Source organism: Acinonyx jubatus, chromosome B2 (assembly GCF_027475565.1).
Source record: "Acinonyx jubatus isolate Ajub_Pintada_27869175 chromosome B2, VMU_Ajub_asm_v1.0, whole genome shotgun sequence".
NCBI classification, from domain to species: Eukaryota; Metazoa; Chordata; class Mammalia; order Carnivora; family Felidae; genus Acinonyx; species Acinonyx jubatus.
Window position 1 is genome coordinate 63,673,966 of NC_069385.1, and position 23,720 is coordinate 63,697,685.

Genomic DNA, 23,720 nt, shown 5'->3' on the forward strand with positions numbered 1-23,720 from the left:
AGGGGCCTAGCTTTTGGCCAATCCTAGCTTTTGGCATGCCTTCCTCACTAAGCTCAATATTTTCTAGCTTTTGATATAAAGTGATAGCTGTGCAACTCTTCCTTTTACTTGAACTCTTAGAGGCCATTGTAGGATTATTAATTGACCTAATTTCAATATTGCTGTGTCTCAGGGAATAGGGAGGCGTGCCACGAGGAAGAGAGACAGGCGAATGGCCAGTTGGAGCAGTCAGAACACACACAACATTTATTAAGTTCACGGTCTTATTTGGGTGTGGTTTGTGATGTCCCAAAACAATTATAACAGTGACATCAAAAATCACTAATCATAGATCGCCATAACAAATATAACAATAATGAAAAAATTGGAGATATTACAAGAATTACTAAAATGTGACACAGAGACACAAAGTGAGTAAATGCTATTGGAAAAAAAATGGCACTGAGAGACTTGCTCAATGCAGGGTTGCCACAAACCTTCAATTTGTAAAAACGTAGTACCTATGAAGTGAGGTAAAACACAATATGCCTGTATAACCACCCAAGAGGTATAAGTGAACACTCATGAAATACATGGAATGATGTAAGTTCTCTGTAGAAAACTACAAAATGAAAAAAGAATCAAATAGAAATTTTAGAACCAAAAAATACAATATCTGAAATAAGTTCATAAAATGAGTACAACAGTAGAATGGGAAAAAAAATCAAAGAACCTGAAGTTTAATCAATAAAAACTGTACAATATGAATAACAGAAGGAGATTAAAAAGATTAGCAGAGTCTTATATACCTATAAGACAATATCAAAAGCACCAATATTCATGTAACTGAATTTCCTCAAAAAAAAGAAAGAGATTAATGCAGAAATACGCGCGCGCACACACACACACACACACACACACACATATATCTAAAAGAATAATGGCTAAAACTGTCCCAAATCTTGTGAAAGACAGATATTTTCAGAATCCAGAAGGCCAGTAAACCTCAAGGAGGATAAAGTTAAAGGAAATTTGTCCACACACAACATAATAAACCTTCTGGAAACGAAAGAGAAAGAATAAAGTCTTAAACCACAGGAGAAGATGGACATACTATACATAAGTGAACAATTATTCAAATGACTACAGATTTCTTGTCAGAAAACATCAAAGCCAGAAGACAATAGATGATGAACCTTAAAATTCTGACAGAAAAGAACTGTCAAGCCAGAGTAATATATCATCTAAAAATACCCTTCAAGAATGAAGGTGAATAAAGACATGATCAGTGTCACAGACTAGGAGTCTGGAGTTCTCCCTTGTCTGGCAAAAGAGTGGACGTAATATTGAATTCAAGACCCCTGAGATCAGGAACACGACAGGGATGCCCACTCTCACCGCTGTTGTTTAACATAGTGTTGGAAGTGCTAGCATCAGCAATCAGACAACAAAAGGAAATCAAAGGCATAGAAATCGGCAAAGATGAAGTCAAGCTTTCACTTTTTGCAGATGACATGATATTATACATGGAAAACCCAACAGACTCCACCAAAAGTCTGCTAGAACTGATACATGAATTCAGCAAAGTCACAGGATACAAAATTAATGTACAGAAATCAGTTGCATTCTTATACACTAATAATGAAGCAACAGAAAGACAAATAAAGAAACCGATCCCATTCACAATTGCACCAAGAATCATAAAATACCTAGGAATAAACCTAACCAAAGATGTAAAAGATCTGTATGCTGAAAACTATAGAAAGCTTATGAAGGAAATTGAAGAAGATACAAAGAAATGGAAAAACACTCTGTGCTCATGGACTGGAAGAATAAATATCATTAAAATGTCAATACTACCCAAAGCAATCTACACATTCAACGCAATCCCAATAAAAATTGCACCAGCATTCTTCTCAAAGCTAGAACAAGCAATCCTAAAATTTGTATGGAACCATAAAAGACCCCAAATAGCCAAAGTAATATTGAAGAAGAAGACCAAAGCGGGAGGCATCACAATCCCAGGCTTTAGCTTCTACTACAAAGTTGTAAAAATCAAGACAGCATGGTATTGGCACAAAAACAGATACATAGACCAATGGAATAGAATAAAGACTCGAGAATTAGACCCACAAAAGTATGGCCAACTAACCTTTGACAAAGCAGGAAAGAATATCCAATGGAAAAAAGACAGTCTCTTTAACAAATGGTGCTGGGAGAACTGGACAGCAACATGCAGAAGATTGAAACTTTCTTACACCATTCACAAAAATAAACTCAAAATGGATGAAGGACCTGAATGTGAGACAGGAAACCATCAAAACCCTAGAGGAGAAAGCAGGAAAAAACCTCTCTGACCTCAGCCACAGCAATTTCTACTTGACACATCTCCAAAGGCAAGGGAATTAAAAGCAAAAATGAACTATTGGGACCTTATGAAGATAAAAAGCTTCTGCATTGCAAAGGAAAAAAATCAGCAAAAATAAAAGGCAACCGACAGAATGGGAAAAGATATTTGCAAATGACATATCGGACAAAGGGCTAGTATCCAAAATCTATAGAGAACTCACCAAACTCCACACCCGAAAAACAAATAATCCAGTGAAGAAATGGGCAGAAAACATGAATAGACACTTCGCTAAAGAAGACATCCAGATGGCCAACAGGCACATGAAAAGATGCTCAACGTCACTCCTCATCAGGGAAATACAAATCAAAACCACACTCAGATATCACCTCACACCAGCCAGAGTGGCTAAAATGAACAAATCAGGAGACTATAGATGCTGGAGAGGATGTGGAGAAATGGGAACCCTCTTGCACTGCTGGTGGGAATGCAAACTGGTGCAGCCACTCTGGAAAACAGTGTGGAGGTTCCTCAAAAAATTAAAAATAGATCTACCCTATGACCCAGCAATAGCACTGCTAGGAATTTACCCAAGGGATACAGGAGTGATGATGCATAGGGGCACTTGTACCCCAATGTTTATAGCAGCACTTTCAACAATAGCCAAATTATGGACAGAGCCTAAATTTCCATCAACTGATGAATGGATAAAGAAATTTCGATTTATATACACAGTGGAATACTACTTGGCAGTGAGAAAGAATGAAATATGGCCTTTTGTAGCAGTGTGGATGAACTGGAGAGTGTTATGCTAAGTGAAATAAGTCATACATAGAAAGACAGATACCATATGTTTTCACTCTTATGTAGATCCTGAGAAACTTAACAGAAGACCATGGGGGAGGGGAAGGAGAAAAAAAAGTTAGAGAGGGAGGGAGGCAAACCATAAGAGACTCTTAAAAACTGAGAATAAACTGAGGGGTGATGGGTGATGGGAGGGAGGGGAAAGTGGGTGATGGGCACTGAGGAGGGCACCTGTTGGGATGAGCACTGGGTGTTGTATGGAAACCAATTTGACTATAAATTTCATATTAAAAAAAAAAAGAATTGAATTCAAGACAGGCTAATGTCCAGGAGGAGATGAGAGCCCCAAACAGGGATTTCATCTCCATATTTATTGAGCTCATAAGATATTACCCATGTGGTAAATGTGAAGAAAGCACAAGATTTACCCACATGGTGAATGTGAAGACAACAAGATCTTACACATGTGAACATGGAGAAAACAATCAAACAGTAATCATTAACTTGTGTAATAAGCAAAGGGTCTGGGGGGCAAGTGGAATTTATGATCAAAGTACAATAATATACCGGCATCAGATGGAAAGTAATTTTACTCGTGATCCCATTACAATAACTTGCTACCTAAGGCACTGTACCTCAGTCACTTTCACCCCATGTGGTGGCTTTCTGCTCTAAGCTTTTTTCCAACCAATTTATGTAAGTAAAACCTATTTTCCCACAGATCAGATGAAGGGAAACTGAACATTCACTTCCAATAGACTTGCATTAACGTACAAGTGTTTGTAAACACACGTACAGACGTGTATAAGAATAGCCAAGTGCTTAATTTACTTGCAGCAGTCTTACTCTAAAAGAAATATTAAAAGAAATATTTAAATCCTAAGTGTTTAAAAATATTGATGACTCTTGAAATAAAAAAAAATCATAATGTTGCCAGGGTAATTTTTCAACATCTGTAGTGCAATTCATATGAGAACTGTAACACAAAAGGAAGAAAGTAAAGAAACCTGTACTGTGGTAAGGCCTTCACATTTTACTTGAAGTTAGTAAATATTAACTCTTATTATATTCTGAAACATTAAATGTACATATTGTGATCCCTAGAGAAATTACTACAAGTATACTACAAAGCGATATAGCCAACAAGCTAATAGATAAAATAGAATACTAAAAAACAGTCAAATAATAAAAAAAAAAAAAACAAAAAAGAGGGAACATGGAAAAAACAAAAATAAAACTCGGTGGGGGGAAAGCAGAAACATAGTAAGAGTAAACCTGAATATAGCCATATTAAATTAAATCATAATTATCTAAACATATCAATAAAAAAACAGATTGCCAGGTTGGATGAGAAAACAAAGCCCAATTATACGCTGTTAGTAAACCAAACCACTTTTTGTAAGAAACCCATAAATAATATAAATATGTTTTCTTTGAATACAATGATACAAGAATATTAAAAGTAAGATCATTATAAAAGATATTCCATGCAAATACTAATAAGAAATCTGGAATGGCCATATTAATATCAGACAAAGCAGACTATGAAACAAGGAAAATTATAAGGAATAAACTAGGACATTTTATCATAATAAAAAGGACGATTCACTAAGAAGACATGGGATCCTAAATGTAAATGACCTTAACAGAGCTTTGAAATACCTGAAACAAAAAATGATACAAATGAAAGGAGATATAAATAAATTCTCATTTATACTTGGACATTTCAACACTCCTCTCTCAGTAATCAGTAGAGCAAGTGGAATAACAGCCAAAAACAAAAAACAAAAACAAACAAAAACAAACAAACAAAAAAAACAACCAGCTAGACCAAAATAGCAGAATACATATTTTCAAATGTATAAGAAATATTCACCAACATAGGCCATATTTTGAGTAACAAAACAAACATTAACAAATATGAAAGGATTGAAATAATATAAATATGCTTTCTGACCACAATGAAATTAAACAAGAAATCAAGAAGAGAAATACCTGGAAAAGTCCCAAGAATTTGGAAATCAAGCAACACACTACAAAATAACCCATAGGTCAAAGAGAAAGTCTCAAGAGAAACTGGAAAATATTTTTAACTAGGTAAAAATGAAAATACAGCATATCAAAATTTGTGAAATGCAGCTAAAGCATTGCTTACAGGGAAATTAATAGCACTAAAATGCTTTTATTAGAAAATAAGTTTTCAAATCAATAATCTAAGCTTCCATCTTAAACTAGAGAGAAAATTACAACCAAAGCAAACAGAAGTAAATAAATAAGAAGAACAGAAATTAATAAAAGTTGAACAAAGAAAAACAATAGAGGGGCACCTGGGTGGCTCAGTCGGTTGAGCGTCCGACTTCGGCTCAGGTCATGATCTCACAGCTCGTGAGTTCAAGCCCCACGTTGGGCTCTGTGCTGACAGCTCAGAGCCTGGAGCCTGCTTCTGCTTCTGTGTCCCTCTCTCTCTCTGCCCCTAACCACTCGCATTCTGTCTCTGTCTCTCTCAAAGATAAATAAACATTAAAAAAAAGAAAAAGAAAAAAAGAAAAACAATAGAGACAAGCCACACACCGGGAGAAAATAATTACAAATCATATATATAAAACATTTCATCATCTAACATATACAAATGGCCAATAAGGACATGAAACAATGTCTCAAATCATTAGTCATTAGAGAAATGCCAATGAAAACTACATATACACAAAAGTGGCTATAATAAAGAAGATAACAATAACAAATGTTGACAAGGATATGGAAAAACTGGAACCTTTCTTTTTTTACATTCATTTATTTATTTGTGGGTGGGGAGGGGCAGAGAGAGAGGGAGAGAGGGAATCCCAAGCAGGCTCTGCACTGTCAGCATGAAGCCCAGCTCAGCTCTCCAACCCACAAACCGTGATGTCATGGCCTCAGCTGAAACCACAAGTTGGACATTCAACCAACTGAGCAACCCAAGTACCCGAAAACTGGAACCTTTATATGTTGATGGTAGAAATATAAAACGGTGCAGGCACTTTGGGAAATAGTTTTCAGTTTCTTAAAATGGTTAACCATAAATTTACCCAGGAATCCAGCAATTCTATTTCCACTCCATTTTCACTCAGGAAAAATGAAAGCACAAGAAAACCTGTTCATAAATCTTCATAACATTATATTCATAATACCCAAAAAGTGGAAACCACCCCCAAAGAAACCAAACTAATGATACATACAATATGGATGTACCCCAAATACAGTATGCCAAGTAAAATAAGCCATAGTTAAAGGCTGCATACTGTGTAATTCCATTTATGTGACATTATAGAAACAGCAAATATACAGGGACAGAGAAGAGATCAGTAGTTGTCAAAAACTGGGAAAAGCGAGAAGGTTTGACTGCAGTGTTTGTATAAGGGAATTTGGGTGGGAGTGATGGAACTATTTGTGTATTAATTTTGAAAGTGATTACACAACTCTGACATTTTCAAAACTCATAAAATTGAACAAAATATAAATTTTACTGTTTGCAAAGTAACATTTTTAATATTATGTTATATTAATGTTTAATGTTTCATTGATGACTTTTCTTCTACTTTGAACTGCAGAGAATGGAGTAGGACAGTTCCTTCTATCCTTGTAACCTGAAAAATGGTAATTCTGCTTCCTTTGACCTACAGATCCGTCAGAGAACAATTATAAGGTGATGGCATGGAAATTTTGCCTATATTAAATCTATCTCAGTCCTCATTGCCTAACATACCTCCCATTCCATACCATTTGGACTTGGTTTCTGCCTTATATATCTTTTTATATCTCAAATTTTGTCTCTCTGATAGAATTAGAGATCTCTTGAGGGTGGGAACCATGACTTTTCATGCTTTTTACAATATCATAGTGGGGCGCCTGGGCGGCTCAGTCAGTTGGGAGTCTGACTTCAGCTCAGGTCATGATTTCACCATTCGTGTGTTCGAGCCCCGCATTAGGCTCTGTGCTGACAGCTCAGAGCCTGGAGCCTGCTTTGTATTCTGTGTCTCCCTCTCTTTTTGCCCCTCCCCCACTCGTGCTCTATCTCTCTCCCTCTCTCAAAAATAAATAAACATTAAAAATAATATATATCATAGTGATGGAAATATTTTAGAACTGTTAGTAATTCTTCTGGAGTAGAATGAAATGAAGTAGAATGAATGTTACTTGTTGGAGGAACTAAAGTACAGAATAAGAAGGTCCTCTATGCCTCTAATAAGTACCATTGTCTTCCAATTCTCAGAAACAAACCTGATGCTCAGAGAGTTTAAGAAATATATCCAAGATTATATAGCTGGAAAATTCAGGAATGCTGATCCATAAACTCTCCTTTAAACAATGATCTCTACTCCACCCTATTCTATAACCCAGTGGACAGATTCCAGTGATGCTTAATCGACATAGCCTCTTGACATTATAATAATAAAACATTAAGAGGAGGCTATAGTATTTCATAGATTCTTTAAGTCTTTGCTTCTTACAGAAGCTCAAGGGGTTAAACAGTAATTAGAGCTTTCTTCTTCTTTTTATTTTAGAGAGAAAGTGAGAGAGAGTATGCAAGCAGGAAAGGGGCAGGAAAAAGAGAGAATCTTAAGCAGGCTCCACACTCAGCACACAGCCCAACGTGGGGCTCAATCCCATGACCCTAGCTAAGATCATGACCTGAGCCCAAATCAAGAGCTGGACACTCAACCAACTGAGCCACACAGGTGCCCCAGAGGTTACACATATTATGTGGTAGGAAACTGACCTGTGGAGCCAAAAGTTCTGGCTCTCCCCTTTCCCAAATCTGTGCCTTGGAAAATCCAGAAGATTCGGCATCCTAAAAAGCAGGAATTAGCGTAGAGATTAGTATGTAGGAAATTTATTAGGGAGTACTATTGGGAACGACCACTGGTGGAAGGAAGGGGAAAAAATAGCACAGGGCAGAGGGAGATGTTGACTTGCAGTGTAATCTCCACGAGGCCTCAGCCAACTGCTGGTTTCTCTGAAGCTGAGATAACCCTTCATAGTTATCCCAAGTTAGGGCAGGAGAAAGGAAGACTGGGCATTTATACGTCCATGCCACTGCCATTGGATATTAGATGCACCAATTTGGGCAAGCAGGCTCTTGTTCTTTCAGAACTGAAAGCAATTTTTAAAAGGGCCAACAGCCCAGAACTGGCAGCAGCACTTTGGCAGCTAGGGAAATAAGTCTTTTATTGTGTCCCATACACTAACTCTAAAGTACTTTTCTGCTCTGGAACTCTTTGAGTCTTAGAAGGGTGGCATCAGACAGATTAGCCAGAAAAAAAATGCAAAGTGAAATAACTGAAAAGTCTTTATCTCATTCACCTTCCATAGAAAACAGAAAATTACAGAAGAGTGTGTTGTAGGGACATATGAAAACACTTTTACTTATAACTGCTAGCTTTCGGAGGGAAAATCTTAGAGCTTCAAGGAAATTGATGCCTTTAAATAGACATTATGCAACAAACCTATTAATATCACTCAGGGGTTGGCAACTTTTTTTCTATAAAGGGCCAAATATTAAACAGTTTAGGCTTTGTGGACCATACATTCTTAGTTGCAACCCTCAACTCTGAAGTTGTCAGAAGAAAGCAGCCATAGACAATATGTTAACTAATAGGTATGTCTGACTTCCAATAAAACTTAGAAAAACAGCAGTTTGCTGACTGATATAACTACCATAACTGAATGACATGAAATGTAACTCATTCCCTTTCTAGACACTGTATAACACTATGCAAACCCTAGAATAAATACACGGCTTTCATGTGAGAAAGGATTAAACTGTTTTCTTGTTAAGCCACTTTTATGCTGAATTTTCTGTCACTTGTAGCTGAACCCAACCCAAATTATTATATAAATTTACTTTATGTTTTTTTAAGCTTATTTATTTTTTTTTGAGAGAGAGAGGAGAGAAAGAGAATCCAAGCAGGTTCTGCACTGCTAAGGTGGAGCCCAGTGTGGGGCCCGGACCCATGAACCGGGAGATCATGATCTGAGCCGAAATCAGAATCAGAACTTAACCGACTGAGCCACCCAGGTGCCCCCAAATTTACTTTAGATTGAGTCATCAAAGAATGCTTCTATGAGGGGGAAATGTTTTAGCCTCTATATCTTGGTGCTGTGAGAAAATAAAACTGATGGTTATTAACCGGGGGCAACTGCTAGTTGTCTCTTATATTCATATTAGTCTATCCACTAACTTTAGCTAGAATAAAGATTGTCTTTCCCAGCTTGCCTAACTTGTAGTGAGATGTGACACAGCTAAACCAAGAACAATGAAATACTGAAGTGGGTCACAAGCTGGGTGAAATGCCTAGGCCCATTTGAGTATGGACATTACGGTTTCCAATCCATCCAATACGGATGCAATCCATATAAGTGTATGCAGTATGAGCAACTCCTGGGATTGAATTTAGAGGCTTACATGCCCTTTTCCCTTTTTCTCCTTCCTGCCAACTGGAATATACATGTGCTGGCTGTAACAAGAACAGATTTCATGGACTAAAAGGTGAACTTTAAATAGAGGCTGCATGTTATAGAGACACAAGATTTAAGGCTCCTGAGATCCTGCTACTATGCTACACCACCAGGTCTAGAATGATTCTATGACTCTCATGTGAGAGGGAAAGATAATTTTTCTTGTTAAGCCACAGTTATTCTGAGTTTTTTTTTCTGTCATTTGCTGCTTTACCCAACTCAAGCTATTATAGAAATTTATGCTAAAATGAAGGGTCAACAGAAGTCTCTATGAGGGACAGAGGTTTTAGCTATGATGTCAAGGATGAAAAGCAGCAGGACTAGAAAATGCAAGAGGGGAAAAAAACAGTTCTGGCATAAGGCTGTTTGCACTAACATTTTGAGGCAGGAAAGAATATGTGAAAAGAACTTAAAGAAGGTCCACGTGGCTGATCATTTGAGAAAGAAGTGGAGAGTGGTGTAAGGTAAGACTGTGGACATAGGAAGGGGTCAAATCACAAACGTGAAGAGTCTAGATTTCTCTCTAACTATAGTTAGAGGCCACTGAAGTATTTTAAGCAAGGAAGTGTTTTGATCCAAGTTCCCTTGGCAGCTGTAGATGACTGCCCCCTAACCCCTGATTTCCACTGGCCTTCCAGCCTCCTCCTGTTGATATCACCTGAGCCCTCTAGGCGGTCCTCTTGAACAAGCTTTGTCCCAAGACACCTCAGGTCTGGCTCCCTTCCTCAGGACCCATTTACTGTTTACCCACAACAGTGGTAGTAGTACAGCTCACTCCCTCCACAGCACTCTCTCTTTGCCTGCCACCACAAGCCATGCCAGCCAACCTTTTGCCTTTATATTTGTCAGCACAAAGACAGGGACCTGTGAACCTCAAATGCCAGGAGCTACGTGTGAGCCTTTCACAGTGGTTCTCTCAAGCTCACCTCCCTTGCCTTGGGAAAAAAAGGAGGGGGGGCGGGGGAAGACACTGTAGATTTCCACATGTAGTCTCTAAATAAACCCTCACTCTTGAAACTCCAAACCCTAGTGAATTTTTTTTTATACATAGACTAAAATTAAATGTTCAGCTAATGCTGATAAAAAACAAATTTTGGCCATCTCTTCTGCAATAGTGACCTAGTACCTCAGTCAGAATATTGGGTACCTTACAGTACTTCTCAGATTTGTGCCTCGCTGAAATTCTAAGGCTAAGAAAGTAAAATTATAACAACTTTCAAAAATATTTCCCCCCAAAAGATATGATTATTAATAGTTAAACACCAGATATAATATTTTATTCATTTAGTCAAAAGTAATTTAAGGACCTACTTACTATATGCAGGTACCATCCTAGACACAAAGCACATAATAATGGACAAATCTCAAGTCAATGGTCTACTGAGGAGACAGATATGGGCACAATTATTCTGTTGACAATATGTAAAGCATATTATTATGTGTATATTCTATATATAAAAATTATGTGTTATGTTTGTATGACATGAAAATCTAACCTGGAAATGTTTAGAAAAGAACAGTAGAGCATCAATGCAACCTTCAGTAATCATACCGGAATATTGCCGACTAAGGAAAAATGCCCCAGCCCTGGTGTTCAGAGTTTTTATTGGGGCTCCTGTACATATGTGTGATCAAATTATTACCTACATGGTTTATCTCAGTATCCAGGTTGACTGATACTGCATGACCCAAAAGCCCACCCTAAATCACATTGTTGGTACTTTGGATGAGGCCAGGTCCACCCTAAACCATACTGTCAGCCTATCCACTATGACCCAAGACCCCCAGGCAATAAGACAGTCTTATAAAACAAAGTCAAATCCCTGTTTGGATCACGTTAAATTCTACATACCTGCCAAGGCCTTGTCATTTCAAGATTCCCCCAGATTAAACTGGGGAAGAATCTACTTCCCAAGTTCGCTCACACTAGTTAGGATTCATCGTGAACTGCTGGACTGAGGGCCATAGTTCCTCAATGGCTGTTGACCAGCGTTTGCCCTCAGTTTTTGCCACATGGTCCTCTGTAACATGGCAGTTTACTTCACCAAATGACCAAGTTGAGAAGAGGGAGAAACTGCCATTGAGAGAGAGAGTGCTAGCAAGATGGAACTCACAGTCTTTTGAATTCTAATCATAGAAATGATATGCCATCAATTTTTGCTTTATTATATTAGTAGCGAGTCATTAGGTTTAGTCCACACTCAAGTGGAGAAGATTACACAAAGGCATGAATACAAGGTAGCAGAGATTATTTGGGGCCATGTTATAAACTGCCTACTACAGTGGGCCTAGGGAAAAGGGGCAGGGGAGAGGGAGCGGTTGAAGGTAGAAAGAAGAGGGGTAATTGATGAATCAAGCTTCTGGAGACAAAACGAAATGGAATGAGAGCACATGCAGGAGGGAAAGATGCTAAATGCAGAGAAAAATGAATGAGGGTCAATATTAAAATTTTCCTGGATCCAGATGTCTAAGGTTCTTATATGATGTGACCCAAAGCACCAAAGAGCTGCAGGAAAATTCCTTTTACTATACAGAAACCTCGTTCCTTCTCAACTAACTAAACCTCCCCATTGCTACTGAAGTAGTCTTTTAAATCATGATATCTATGCAGAGAGTAGCACTTGAAACATTAATTATCTGCCACATTAAATTAGTGTAATAAAATACTTGAGTTGATAGAAAGTCAACTGAAGGTGGGTTTTATACACACTGGCAATAGATAGCTCATAGAGAAAACCGTATTTTCATAACTGAGTTAGCTATCTTAGTGGATCCTCAACAATGGCCAATTGTATACTAAGATCATTAGAACTGGATTTAGTATTGGTCAGATTTTACCAAAATGCTAAATCCAATTCTAGGCTCAAAAGCAATTACTATAGAGGTAATATGACCCTTGGTTTCATTTCAGGTACAAATGGTCTTAAACTTTAAGATTTCAATTAAAGTGGTGATAACATTTCTGAAATTGAGGGCTTTAACCTTTGGGTTATATTAGATTCAGTTGAATTTTATAAGGTTTCCTTATGAAAAACATGGCATTCATATTAAATTGTTTGACTTTGAGTCTGATGACATAATAATAAATAGATGATTTATATATATACTTAAAATGAAACAGTAAGTCAGAATGGGTTCACTAATACAAGATTCAAATTCTATCATATGTCTTCCCCTTGTGAATGTTGTTGGAGACAATCACAAAACTATGCTACCTGAATGCTTAATTTTTCATTATAAATCTCAAATAGTCACTCAGTACCCCCAGACATTTCTACTACACTTCCCTAATACACCTTTTAAACTCACCAATATGATGATGACACATCTTATCTCTCCTCAAATCTCTAACAACCACTCTTTTCTCTCACTTCCAGTTGATATTTCACAGAGAAAATGGATGAAATAAAACACACACTATCTCAAATTCCAACCACCCAGTTCACCAACTTCAGCTACCTTTACCTGGATATCTTTCATTCTTCCTGTTAAGGAGAAATTGTCCTTGATCCTATTAGAGGATACATCACCTATGTAGTGAGTACAGTCCCCCTTGTCCTCCATGTCCACAGTCCTGCAACCATTCCCCTTCTCTTCAACATCATCAACTTTTCTCTTTATACTTTTTTATTTCCATAGCCTCACAAACATGTTCTAATATTTCTTGTCTTCAAGAAATCTCTTTGATTTGAAATCTCTTGATGCCCACATCTCCTTCCTGCCCTCAGTTTTTGCTTTAAATTCCTGGGTAAAGTTTCTATACTTGCTGACTCACCTCCCATTTTCTATCCATCCCAGTATAATCTGACATTTCCCCCTACAACTCTACTATTTTTCTTTTTAAAAAAAAGTTTTTTAAATGTTTATTTGTTTTTGAGAGAGAGAGAAAGAGAGAGAGAGAGGGGGGGGCAGAACATGAGTGAGGGAGGGGCAGAGAGGGAGATACAGAATCCGAAGCAGGGTCCAGGCTCCAAGCTGTCAGCACAGAGTCCGCCGCAGGGCTGTAACCCACGAACCAGGAGATCATGATCTGAGCCAAAGTCGAACACTTAACTAACTGAGCCACCCAGTCACCCCTCCCCTACTATTCAACTAAAATGGCTTTTATCAACATCAATAAGGACTTACATCTTGCCAAACTCAATAATTAACTTGCTTTCTCTTATTATTCCACTTAATCAGCATTTGATATACAGTTGACTCTTGAGCAATATGGGTTTGAACTGTGCTGGTCTACTTACATGCAGATTTTTTTACAGTGGAGTACTGTAAATGTATTTTCTCTCATACATAATAAAATTTTCTCTAGCTTATTTTAATACAGTATATAACATGTATAGCATACTAAATATGAGCTAACCAACTACTTATGTTATTTGTAAGCTTCCAGTCAACAATAGGCTACTAGTAATTAAGTTTGGAGGAGTTAAAAGTTACATGTGGATTTTTAACTGTACTTGGGGTCAGTGTCACTAACCCTAACAAAACAGATATTCCAGGAATACACCCTCTATTCTGTTCCATTGACTGTCTATCCTTACCCCAATACCATACTGTTTTGATTATTGTAACTTTATAATAAATCCAGAAGTCAGGTACTGTGAATCTTCCAACATTCTTCTTACCCCAAATTGTTTTGGTTATTTTAGATCCTTTGCATTTCTATATCAATTTCTGAAAGCATTTGTGAATTTCTACAAAAGGAAGAACCATTGGGATTTTGATTGGCATGCCATTGAATTTGTAGATAAATTTTAGAAGAAATCTTAACAGTATTGAGTCTTCCAATTCACTATCATGTTATATCTTTATATTTAATTGGTATTCTTAAATTTCTCTTGGTAATATTATATAATATTCAGCATACAAAATCCTGTTTATATTTGTTAGATTTATCTTTGAGAATTTTTGATGCTATTAAAATGGTATTGCTTTTTAAATTGTAATTTCTAAGTGTTCATTGCTTGTCTAGAAAATCAATCCTTTTTTGTATACTGACATTGAATGCTTCCACCCTGAATATATTAATTAGTTCTAGTATCTGTTTTTGTATATTCTTAAGGATGTTCTACATAAATGATTATGCCATCTGATAATGATTGCAGTTTTACCTTCTCCTTTCCCATCTATTTCAGTGTCATACCCTTTGGATCGGTTAGTTATCTCCAGTACAATGTTGAATAGAAGTAGACAAAAGTAGACATCATTGCCTGTTCTCAGTCTTCTGGAGAAAGCATTCATTTTCATGATTTCAATAGGTTTGCCAAAGTTGCCATTTTCAGGTTTAGGAAATTTTCTTTTATTCCTAGTTTGCCAAGTTTTTATCATGAATGGATACTGAATTTTTCAGGTGATTTTTTTTTTTTTGCACATTAAGGTGAGGACGTGGTTTGTCTTTTTAGTTTGTTGATATAATGAACTGCCATGATTGTGTTTAGAAACTTTCACCAAACTTGCATTCCCAAAATGAACCTGATTTTCTTAGTATAGGTAATCTTTTTTTTATATATTGCTGGATTTTATTTGGTAAAATTTCTGTCTCCATGTGAATGATATTGTATTGTAATTTTGTCATGTTTTGATCAGTATAATGTTTGCCACATTAAATGAGTTTTGAAGTATTTCATCCTCTTCTATTTTCTGGAAGAGTTAGTAGAGAAGTGATATTATTCCTTCTTTAAATGTTTGGGAGAATTCAATGGTAAAGCCATTTGGTCCTGGAATGTTCCTTGAAAAAACTGTGTGTGTGTGTGTGTGTGTGTGGTGAGAAAGAGAGAGGAGTTTTTTTTATCTTGTTTTATTTATTTAAGTAATCTCTATAACCAACACAGGGCTTGAACTCACAACCTCGAGATCAAGGGTCACATGCTCCTCCTACTGAGCCAGCCAGGCTCTCCAGACAGTTTTGTGGTTTTGTTTGTTTGTTTTGTTTCGTTTTGTTTTAATTTTGAGAGAGAGAGAGTGCACACACACGAGGGGAAGGGCAGAGAGAGAGGAGAGAGAAAATCTCAAACAGGCTCTGTGCCAATAGTACAAAGCCCCATGAGGAACCTTGAGATCATGACCTGAACTGAAATCAAGGGCCAGCACTCAAGTGACTGAGTCAACTCTGCTGCCCCAGAAGTTGTTTTTTTTTTTTTTAATTAAAATTACTATAATGGATATAGAACCATTCAAGTTTTCTTTTTCTTCTTTTGTGAGCTTTGGCAGTTGGTGTCTTTCAAAGAATTTGTCCATTTCATCTATGTTTGTTGGCATAAAAAAATGCTAATATGCTTATCCTTTTAATGTCTGTAACAGTCTGTAGTGATGACAGATCTTTAATTCCTGATATTAGTAATTTGTGTTTTCTCCCTTTTTCTTGATAATTCTGGCTAAAAAGTGTATCAATTAAATTCATCTTTTCAAAGAACCACCTTTTGATTGCATTTATTTCCTCTATTCTTCTGTTTCATTTTTTTTCTCTCTTTATATCCTTCATTTTGCTTGATTTGGTTTTATTTTGCTGTTTTTTTTTTCTAGTTTCTTTAGAAATTTAAATCATTAACTTAGGTCTTTTTTCTTCTGTAATGTAAGCAGTTAAAATAAAATTACTGTGCTTTCATTTCATTTAATTCAAAATATTTTTTTTCATTTTCTTAGTGATTTCTTCTTTGACCCATGGGTTTATTAGAAGTGTGTTACTTAATGTCCAAATATTGAGAGATTTATTGCAGATATCTTTCTGTTATTTGTTTCTAGGTTAATTCCATTGTGGTCAGACAATATACTTTGTATGATTTCAATCTTTTAAAGTTGATGACATTTGATTTCTTGCAAAGAATATGGTCTACCTTAGTCAATGTTCTGTGTGCATTTGTAAAATGTGTATTCTGCTATTGTTAGGTTGAGTCACCTATAAATCTATCAATTAGGTCAAGTTGGTTGGTGGTACTATTCAAGTCTATACTAATCTATTTGTTCTACCAATTAGAGAGAGAGAAGTGTTCAAGTCTGCAATTATTGATTTGGGTATTTCTCCTCTAAGTAATAATATTTTTCCCTTTCTATATATGAAAGCTCTGTTACACATTTAATATTGTTGTCTTTTTGATATAAAATTTACCCCTTTTTGTCAGATTCGCTCTCTATCTCTCTTCTGCCTGGACTCTAGTCTAGGAGCCTGAACTTTATAGCTTACATGCTTGCCCTCTGTTTTTAGGTTGGCTGCAGCCATTGAAAAACTCCAGTTGGGACACTGAAGTGTGGAGGGAAAGTGGTTTGGGTACTTAATCCTTCTAGCTCCTCCCTCTTGGGTTGGAGGTTGGGTCCTAGCTATGTTCCTCAGGTAGGTGGCTGTCTCCTACTGCAGATGTCTCCCACAGCAGTACATCTCCTTGGGCTCTAGTAATCACTCTGTCCCCAAATCTCTTAGGCTTAAGGATGATAATGACTCTGATGAGTTCTGGACGCTTCACCATTAGTTTTTTGTTTTCCAATAACCCTGTCCATATCTTTAAAAATGGCCCTTTGATTAAACTATCTTTAATTACCTCTCTTGAGTATGCTGTTAATTTGTCAGGGATTCCTACTGATATGCATTACAGTACTAGCTTAAATTATTTACAAAGAAGTTATTTGGTTCTTCTCATTCTACTCACTGGTTCAACCAAGTTGATCACTCACCAGATGCTTGAAAAAAGAAAAAGGAATCTATCTGCATGTTTTGATTAGAGGAAGAAATAATTATCTGTTGACCCAATTCTCCTAAACACAGTGCCAGGTCCCAATATTCTCATAACTAGGCACTATTTCCTAGGGATTGTTGTAGATGACACTATGTGTCATGCTAGAACTCCACACGAACCATAAAAAAAGCTGCAGCGGTACCCAACAAAGCATCAAATCGCAGGGCACATCATCTGTACATAATGGACATAACACCCATCACAGTATCCCTAGGTTGCAGTCAGAATAGAGGTCATGTTGTGTTTTTCTCCTCACCTCATCCCATTTCTTAGAAAATGTGCATTATTTGGTTTGAACAGAGGAGTTATGACAGGTTCCCTGTGTAGGAATTAAACACAGGACAAACTATTCTGGAGCAATGGGCAACGGGGAACACTCAAAATTATAAGACGAATGAATGAGCAATTCTCCTGTTTTTCTTGAATTTGAAGTGACTGACATGCCTAAAAGTGTTATCTCTGATTTAGACTGGAAAGTCTTCTTAGTAGGTTTTAAAGAATATTTTCAAAAGATAAAAATGCTGCACATGGGCTATAGCGACCAGGTTTAAGCGACTTAAACATGTCCAGATGTACTGCACATAAGGAGAGCAACAGTTGTATACCGAAAGCAAGGGACATCTGACCTATTCAGTGCTTCCATACACTGGATTAGCTTATTTTTGCACTTGCCTTGCCCACAAAACATTAACAATAGGCATCCTCGATCTCAACAAAGGACTTGCGGGCACCAGCGCGGCAAGAAGTGATTATGGAGCCGCTCTGGGTGTGAATGAGACACCCGCTTCGGGCTCACTTGAGCAATACTCCTTACTTGGGTCCTGCCCGAAGAAAACCCAGCTGTCCCTAGGCCTTGCTCACCTCAGCCTCGGTACCAGTTTCGTTGCCCGGTGAGGCCCCACCTTCCAGCCAAAGGAACCAATTAAAGCTACAAGCACACACTCACTAAAAAAACAAAAAGCAGCTCGCCGCACTTAGTCCTTGGCAGACAGACTCTCGCGAGAACTCGCGGAGAGCCGGCGGGTCCTACGTAGACGTCACGAGCCGACCTCCGGGGCGACTGCGCCGTGGCCCCGCCCTTCCTGAGCGCGCGTCCGCCGTGGCGGGAATTTCGCCTGTTTCTGTTTTAGACCCCACCGACGCCGCGGTTCTAGACTGGACAGCTGGGGCGGATCTCTGGGACCGAAAGTGTGAGCCGGTACGCCGTGCACCGAACGAGGGGCGCCCCGGTGCGCAGGACACCTGCTTCCCTCGCTCTGTGCCCGGCCCGCGCTGGCGGAACTTGCCTCCCGGCGGGGAGGACTAAACTTTGGCGTCGGGCGGTCCTGATCCTCCCCACCCCCGCCACGGAGAGTGCAAGGGAGCTTTTCCACTTCACTGATGGGAAACTGGTTCAGTGCGGTTTGGTAACGTAGCGGGCTGCGCAGGACCCGGCGGGGTCGGGAGTTTAAGCTGGATCTGTCCTGCAAACATTTCTTTTCTCGCTGTTCGGGCTGCAGAGATGAACCTAGAGAGCAGATAAGAAGTTCCTGCCACAGCCAGTCGGGGGTGCATTCTGCCTAAATAGAAACAGCCTTTCCATCGGGGTGTCGGTGTGGGGAGAGTTGAGGAATTGGCTTCTCGGGCTTTTTTCTTTGTGCTTGGGGGGGACGTTTTGAGAACTTTCGGAGGTCACTCCCAATCTCTTGGCCCCATCTCCTGGAATCTTATCACAATTTCTTTGGAGTCCTGAATGATTATGAATCCCAAACATTTCAGGACAGGAAGTACATAATGGATAACTGTTCCGCCGCGTCGATGTTCCTGACCGACAGCTTGGAACTGGAGCTGGGGACAGACTGGTGCAAACCCCCATGTTTTTCCTGTGGTTTTGACAACCGAGGAGGAGGAAGTCATTTTTCTGGAGAGTCCTACCTTTCTAGCGGAGCCCTTAAGCGGTGGGTAAAAAATCGGAGACTTTATCTTTCCCTTATCAGATTTTTCAGCACTGTGTGAGGAATGTTCCTTAATTATGATTTCAGTCCGTTAAACTTGGATGTTCAAGCAGCGTTTTTATAAAACGTTTTTGTATATCACATGGTTTCAGGCTGTCAGCTCTGTTGTCGGTTTCCTGGTTGGAGCATACCTAAAAGATTTTGGGATATTAGGAAGAAATTCTGGCTACCTGTGTTTTCTTATTTTACTGCTACCTCAGCTTTTGGGTAGGAAGCTGGCTATTAATTTCCCTTTTGCTTAAACTGAATTCCGAACTAGCTGGGTTTTTTGAAATGGTATAAGCCTCTAAAACATGAAATAATATTGTGGAGCTTCACAGTAATTCTTAAGTTAGAAATGCACATTTTTTTGTTGTCTTTGCCCCAGTTCTAATTCTGTGTATCTGTACACAGAAGTCTTATAGACTTATTTTTGTTTTAACTTTTGAAGAAATTATGCCAGATTGTGTAAGTTCACAAGAATGCTGTTGTTCAAAGTTCTTGCCTTGGGCAGATGTACACAAATTGCAGTAAAACTGCAGTTACTGAAATATTTTGGGAGTACCTGCTGAAGCAGTTTCAGTCAGAAAGGAAACCATTTTTGTTGATTTTATAGTTGTTCCTTGTTTGATACCTTAAAAGAGATTACTAAGTTTGATTATGCTCCAGACATGGCTTAGAGTAACTTTGAACTGTTTTAAAAATTAAATGTCCCCTCAAAGGATGAAATTCTTCAACTTAAGATCACAGGCAAAAGTATGTTCCTTAGACTTCTTTTTGAGATTTTTCCCTGAGTTACATTGCTCTTTAGTTATACTTTTTTTTTTTTAATCACTGTATTTGACTGAATTTTTCATACAGTCTAAATGTAGTATTCCTCAGTAGGTAAGGTATCAGGTATCAAGGCATATCGTGACCTTGACATTATTATATAGTCCACATGTCATGTACAATATGCATTAATATAATGACAAAAAAAGGTATGCCATAGTATGGGATTTAGCATACTTTTTATGAGATTAAATCAGGGTTTTCCTTTCAGGTTAATTTTGAATCTTGATCCTTTACCAACTAATTTTGAAGAAGATACAGTGGAAATATTTGGCATTCAGTGGGTTACAGAAACAGCATTAGTGAATTCATCTAGAGTGCTCTTCCATTTATTTAGGTATGTTTTGGGTTTTTTTGGTTTTTTTTGTTTTTTTTAACTGCTTTTGAGCTTAGATGCTATTCAGTTTTGTAAGTTACTTTGCTGGTTGGTTGTTAATGTCAGTATTACAAAAGCACCTGTAGTGTTGTTCATGTTCTTGATTATCAGTACAACAATCAAGTAGTGATGTTTGATGGAGGAATGATTTTCATGAGGTTTGTCTTTTGTTTTAGTGAGTCTTTATTATTTTTCAGACTTTTTATTCTTCTGTATTTGACATCAGGTATTGAAGACAAATGTTTAAGTCTTTGAACTATATTATATTTTGGAAGCAAACTGAAATACTACTTTTGTTGCTGAATCATCATAATGTTTCATTGAGTTTTAGAGAATGAATTCCGACTTTGTCCAAATAGATCTTTCAGACTGTAATATGATTAATTTGGACAACATTAAAAATTTTAACAGTTTTCGAACATATGCAAATGTAGAATCACTACCATAATGAACCTTCACGTATCCTCCCTGAGTAGCAATAAACATCAGGGTTTTATTGCATTTCCTGCATCTATTCCTTTCCCTCCTTTTTTTGGTTTCAGTATTTTTAGCAGAATCCAGGCATCATGTTATCTCACTCTTAAATATTTCAATAAGCATTTCCTGGGGCACCTGGGAGGCTTAGTCTGTTAAGCGTTCGACTCAGGTCATGATCTTAGAATTTGTGAGTTTGAGCCCCGCATTGGGCACTGCGCTGACTGCTCAGAGCCTCCTTGGGATTCCCTCTCACTCCCTCTCTCTGTCCCTCCCCTGTTCACACATATGCTGTCTCTCGAAATAAATAAATAAACATTAAAAAAAAAAAAAGGCAACTAGGAAGAATGACAGGAGATTAGTATCAAGAATTCAGCGGGGACATCTATATATCTTTCCTTGATAACTCTAAATTATTCTGTTCCTTTTCTGAACTGTTGTAGAACTGTCTGATACAATTTAACATTTCATTATATAACTGTTAACCTAGGATTTTTATATAAGTATCATTAACTTTTAAGGATACACAGTATCTCATTGATAGTGAAATCTATGGTATTTATAATTACATATACATATATATAGCTTTTAATAGATATTTTTTGGAAGGCCAGACAAAGGCATGTTCTATCTTTTCATAGTCTTCACTATCTGAATAAACATTCACAAAGTATTTTAAACATCATCCATAAATGAGAGGCTATGCAGCACTAAGGCTATGTAATAGATTTGGAAACATTATGCCTTTAACTGTTACATGCTTTAAACTGTGAGGAAATTAACTCTCACCTTCAATTTTTTAAAATTAGGCAACAGCTATACAACTTGGAAACCTTATTACAGGCCAGCTGTGATTTTGGTAAGTTTTAAGTATGTTTAATGGCAAAAAGGAATGGTACTCCCATTACAGTGAATTGCACATCTGTCTATGATGCATTATTGGGATATCATAATGATACAGAGGAAGAACCATTAGATTAGAGGTTCAGGATAGTGTTTGGTGTTCAGAAAAAATATGACACTTAAATTTTGTTGTAGCTGAGATTTATAGTATTTTTCCATATTTGTGATAAAATTGATTTAAGACTAAACAGTTCTGAAGTGAATTAGCAACTTGCTTTGAGGGTGGGGAGTGGGATGGAGAGCTTATAAGAGAAATCACCAGACTTCATGCTGTCTTCTTTCTGTTTGTTTTTGACTTTAATGGATTACTGATTGGGAGGGTTCAGTATAGTGAAGGGAGTGAAGAGAATTGAAGGGCAGTATGGTTTAGCGCAGGCTAGCTGCTTCTCCTTTTTGTCAGTTTTGGTACAGTGTACTCATTAGAATCATGGCACTATGGTCAGCCCAGGTTCCAATCCTAGTTAACTGTTGGTCTCACACCAGGTACTAGCTCCAGGTACTAGTTCCCACCTCATTGAGTTCTTGAGAGGATTAAATGATATCCCGGATGTGAAGTGCTTAGGCTAACATCTGTTGTTAGTGATGCCCACCAACTAAAGATCACCTGGAACACACCTTTGGTCAATGAAAGGTTTAGTAGCTTACTGATCATAAGGAACAGTTAGGGCTTCTCAGAGAATAGGGAGGGGCTTGTGATAGGGTTTACACTCTATTGGCTGATTTGGAGTAGAGTTTAAGAGGGCTTGGACTTTATTTTGGATTGGATGCTGTTAAGCAGGGAGAATGTCATGAATTAAATGTGTTAATTTTTGTCTAGGAGATGGGACAAAGAAAGGCTAGAGGGGGTTCTAATTAGTAAAGAAGGAGGAGTCATGTTAGCTGCAAGAGGAGTTTGTTTTTGTATTTTGTTTTTCTGTGATTGCATAGTGCCTTGTTTCTGTATTCAGACATGATTACAGAGAGGTTTTGTTTTTGTCTTGTTTCACTGTAATCACAGAGTGGCCCTGTCTGATTATTGTTGATATTTTATGGAAACTTTAATTTCAGTAGGGAACTTCATGACCTAGTTGTTAGCTGTCAGCTGTCAGGGCTGTTTTGTTTTGTTTTGTTTTCTCGGTATGTGCCCAGTAAATGTTGAGTATTATTTATCACCTGAGTCCCTGCTGCATGCCAGGTACTGTGTAAGGTGATAATGAATCAAAGTGGAAAAATATGCTGCTGAGGAGTTTGCAGTTGGTAGGACATACAGACACACGAGCGTAGATAAGTGTGGTACATGGAAAAGTGTAGTAATAGTGGCCTGTATAAGCTGCTGTGGAGCCAGGGGCTTCATCTGTGAGTGTGCCTGTCAGAGAGTGATGCCGGATCTTGGTCTACAAAGATGAGGAAAGAAATAGGTAGGCGAAAGTTGTGGGGACAGGAGGAGTTCCAGGTAGAGACAACTGTATAAACAAAATCACTGAGGTATGTTAAAACAAATTCAGGGAGCAGAAAGTGGTAATTATTTTTGGTGGGAATCAGAATGTATGATAGTGATGAATTTTGAAGGGATGAAATCACAAATGATGAATTGCTGCTTGTATGGCTTACAAAACTTTTTTTTGGTCACTGCCCACTGATCAGTTATTTAAACTATGATAACACTTATCTATTTTGTTTCAGGGAAGATATCAATTCTACACAGCAAAGCAGACAATATTAGGCAGCAGTGTGTGACATTTCTTCATTATGTTAAAGTTTTCATCTTTAGGTAGGATATCAAAAGAGTATCTTGATCACCGCATGAATTTCTGAGTTCAGGTTCATCCAGA

At 37.7% G+C, this 23,720-nt stretch overlaps 1 protein-coding gene and 1 long non-coding RNA gene across 4 annotated transcripts in view; one reads left to right on the forward strand and one right to left on the reverse strand.

Annotated features, from left to right (window-relative positions):
* The window catches only part of LOC113598756 (uncharacterized), a 943,191-nt gene extending 924,779 nt beyond the window's left edge, over positions 1-18,412 (reverse strand). For both annotated transcript variants that reach the window (XR_003419461.2, XR_008298453.1), the window contains exon 1: positions 18,214-18,412. This is a non-coding gene — a long non-coding RNA (uncharacterized LOC113598756). The remainder of the gene's footprint in view (positions 1-18,213) is intronic.
* An 11-nt stretch (positions 18,413-18,423) lies between these two features.
* The window catches only part of MMS22L (MMS22 like, DNA repair protein), a 125,551-nt gene continuing 120,254 nt past the window's right edge, over positions 18,424-23,720 (forward strand). Inside the window, exons 1-5 of one of the 2 annotated variants that reach the window (XM_015077788.3) lie at positions 18,424-18,550; positions 19,111-19,289; positions 20,368-20,493; positions 21,816-21,865; positions 23,572-23,659. In XM_015077788.3, the coding sequence (XP_014933274.3) occupies positions 19,126-19,289; positions 20,368-20,493; positions 21,816-21,865; positions 23,572-23,659 (428 nt within the window). In that variant the 5' untranslated portion in view covers positions 18,424-18,550; positions 19,111-19,125. Of the gene's footprint in view, positions 18,551-18,701; positions 18,759-19,110; positions 19,290-20,367; positions 20,494-21,815; positions 21,866-23,571; positions 23,660-23,720 lie in introns of those variants that run through there. The other variant, XM_053222445.1, reaches the window with a different exon arrangement.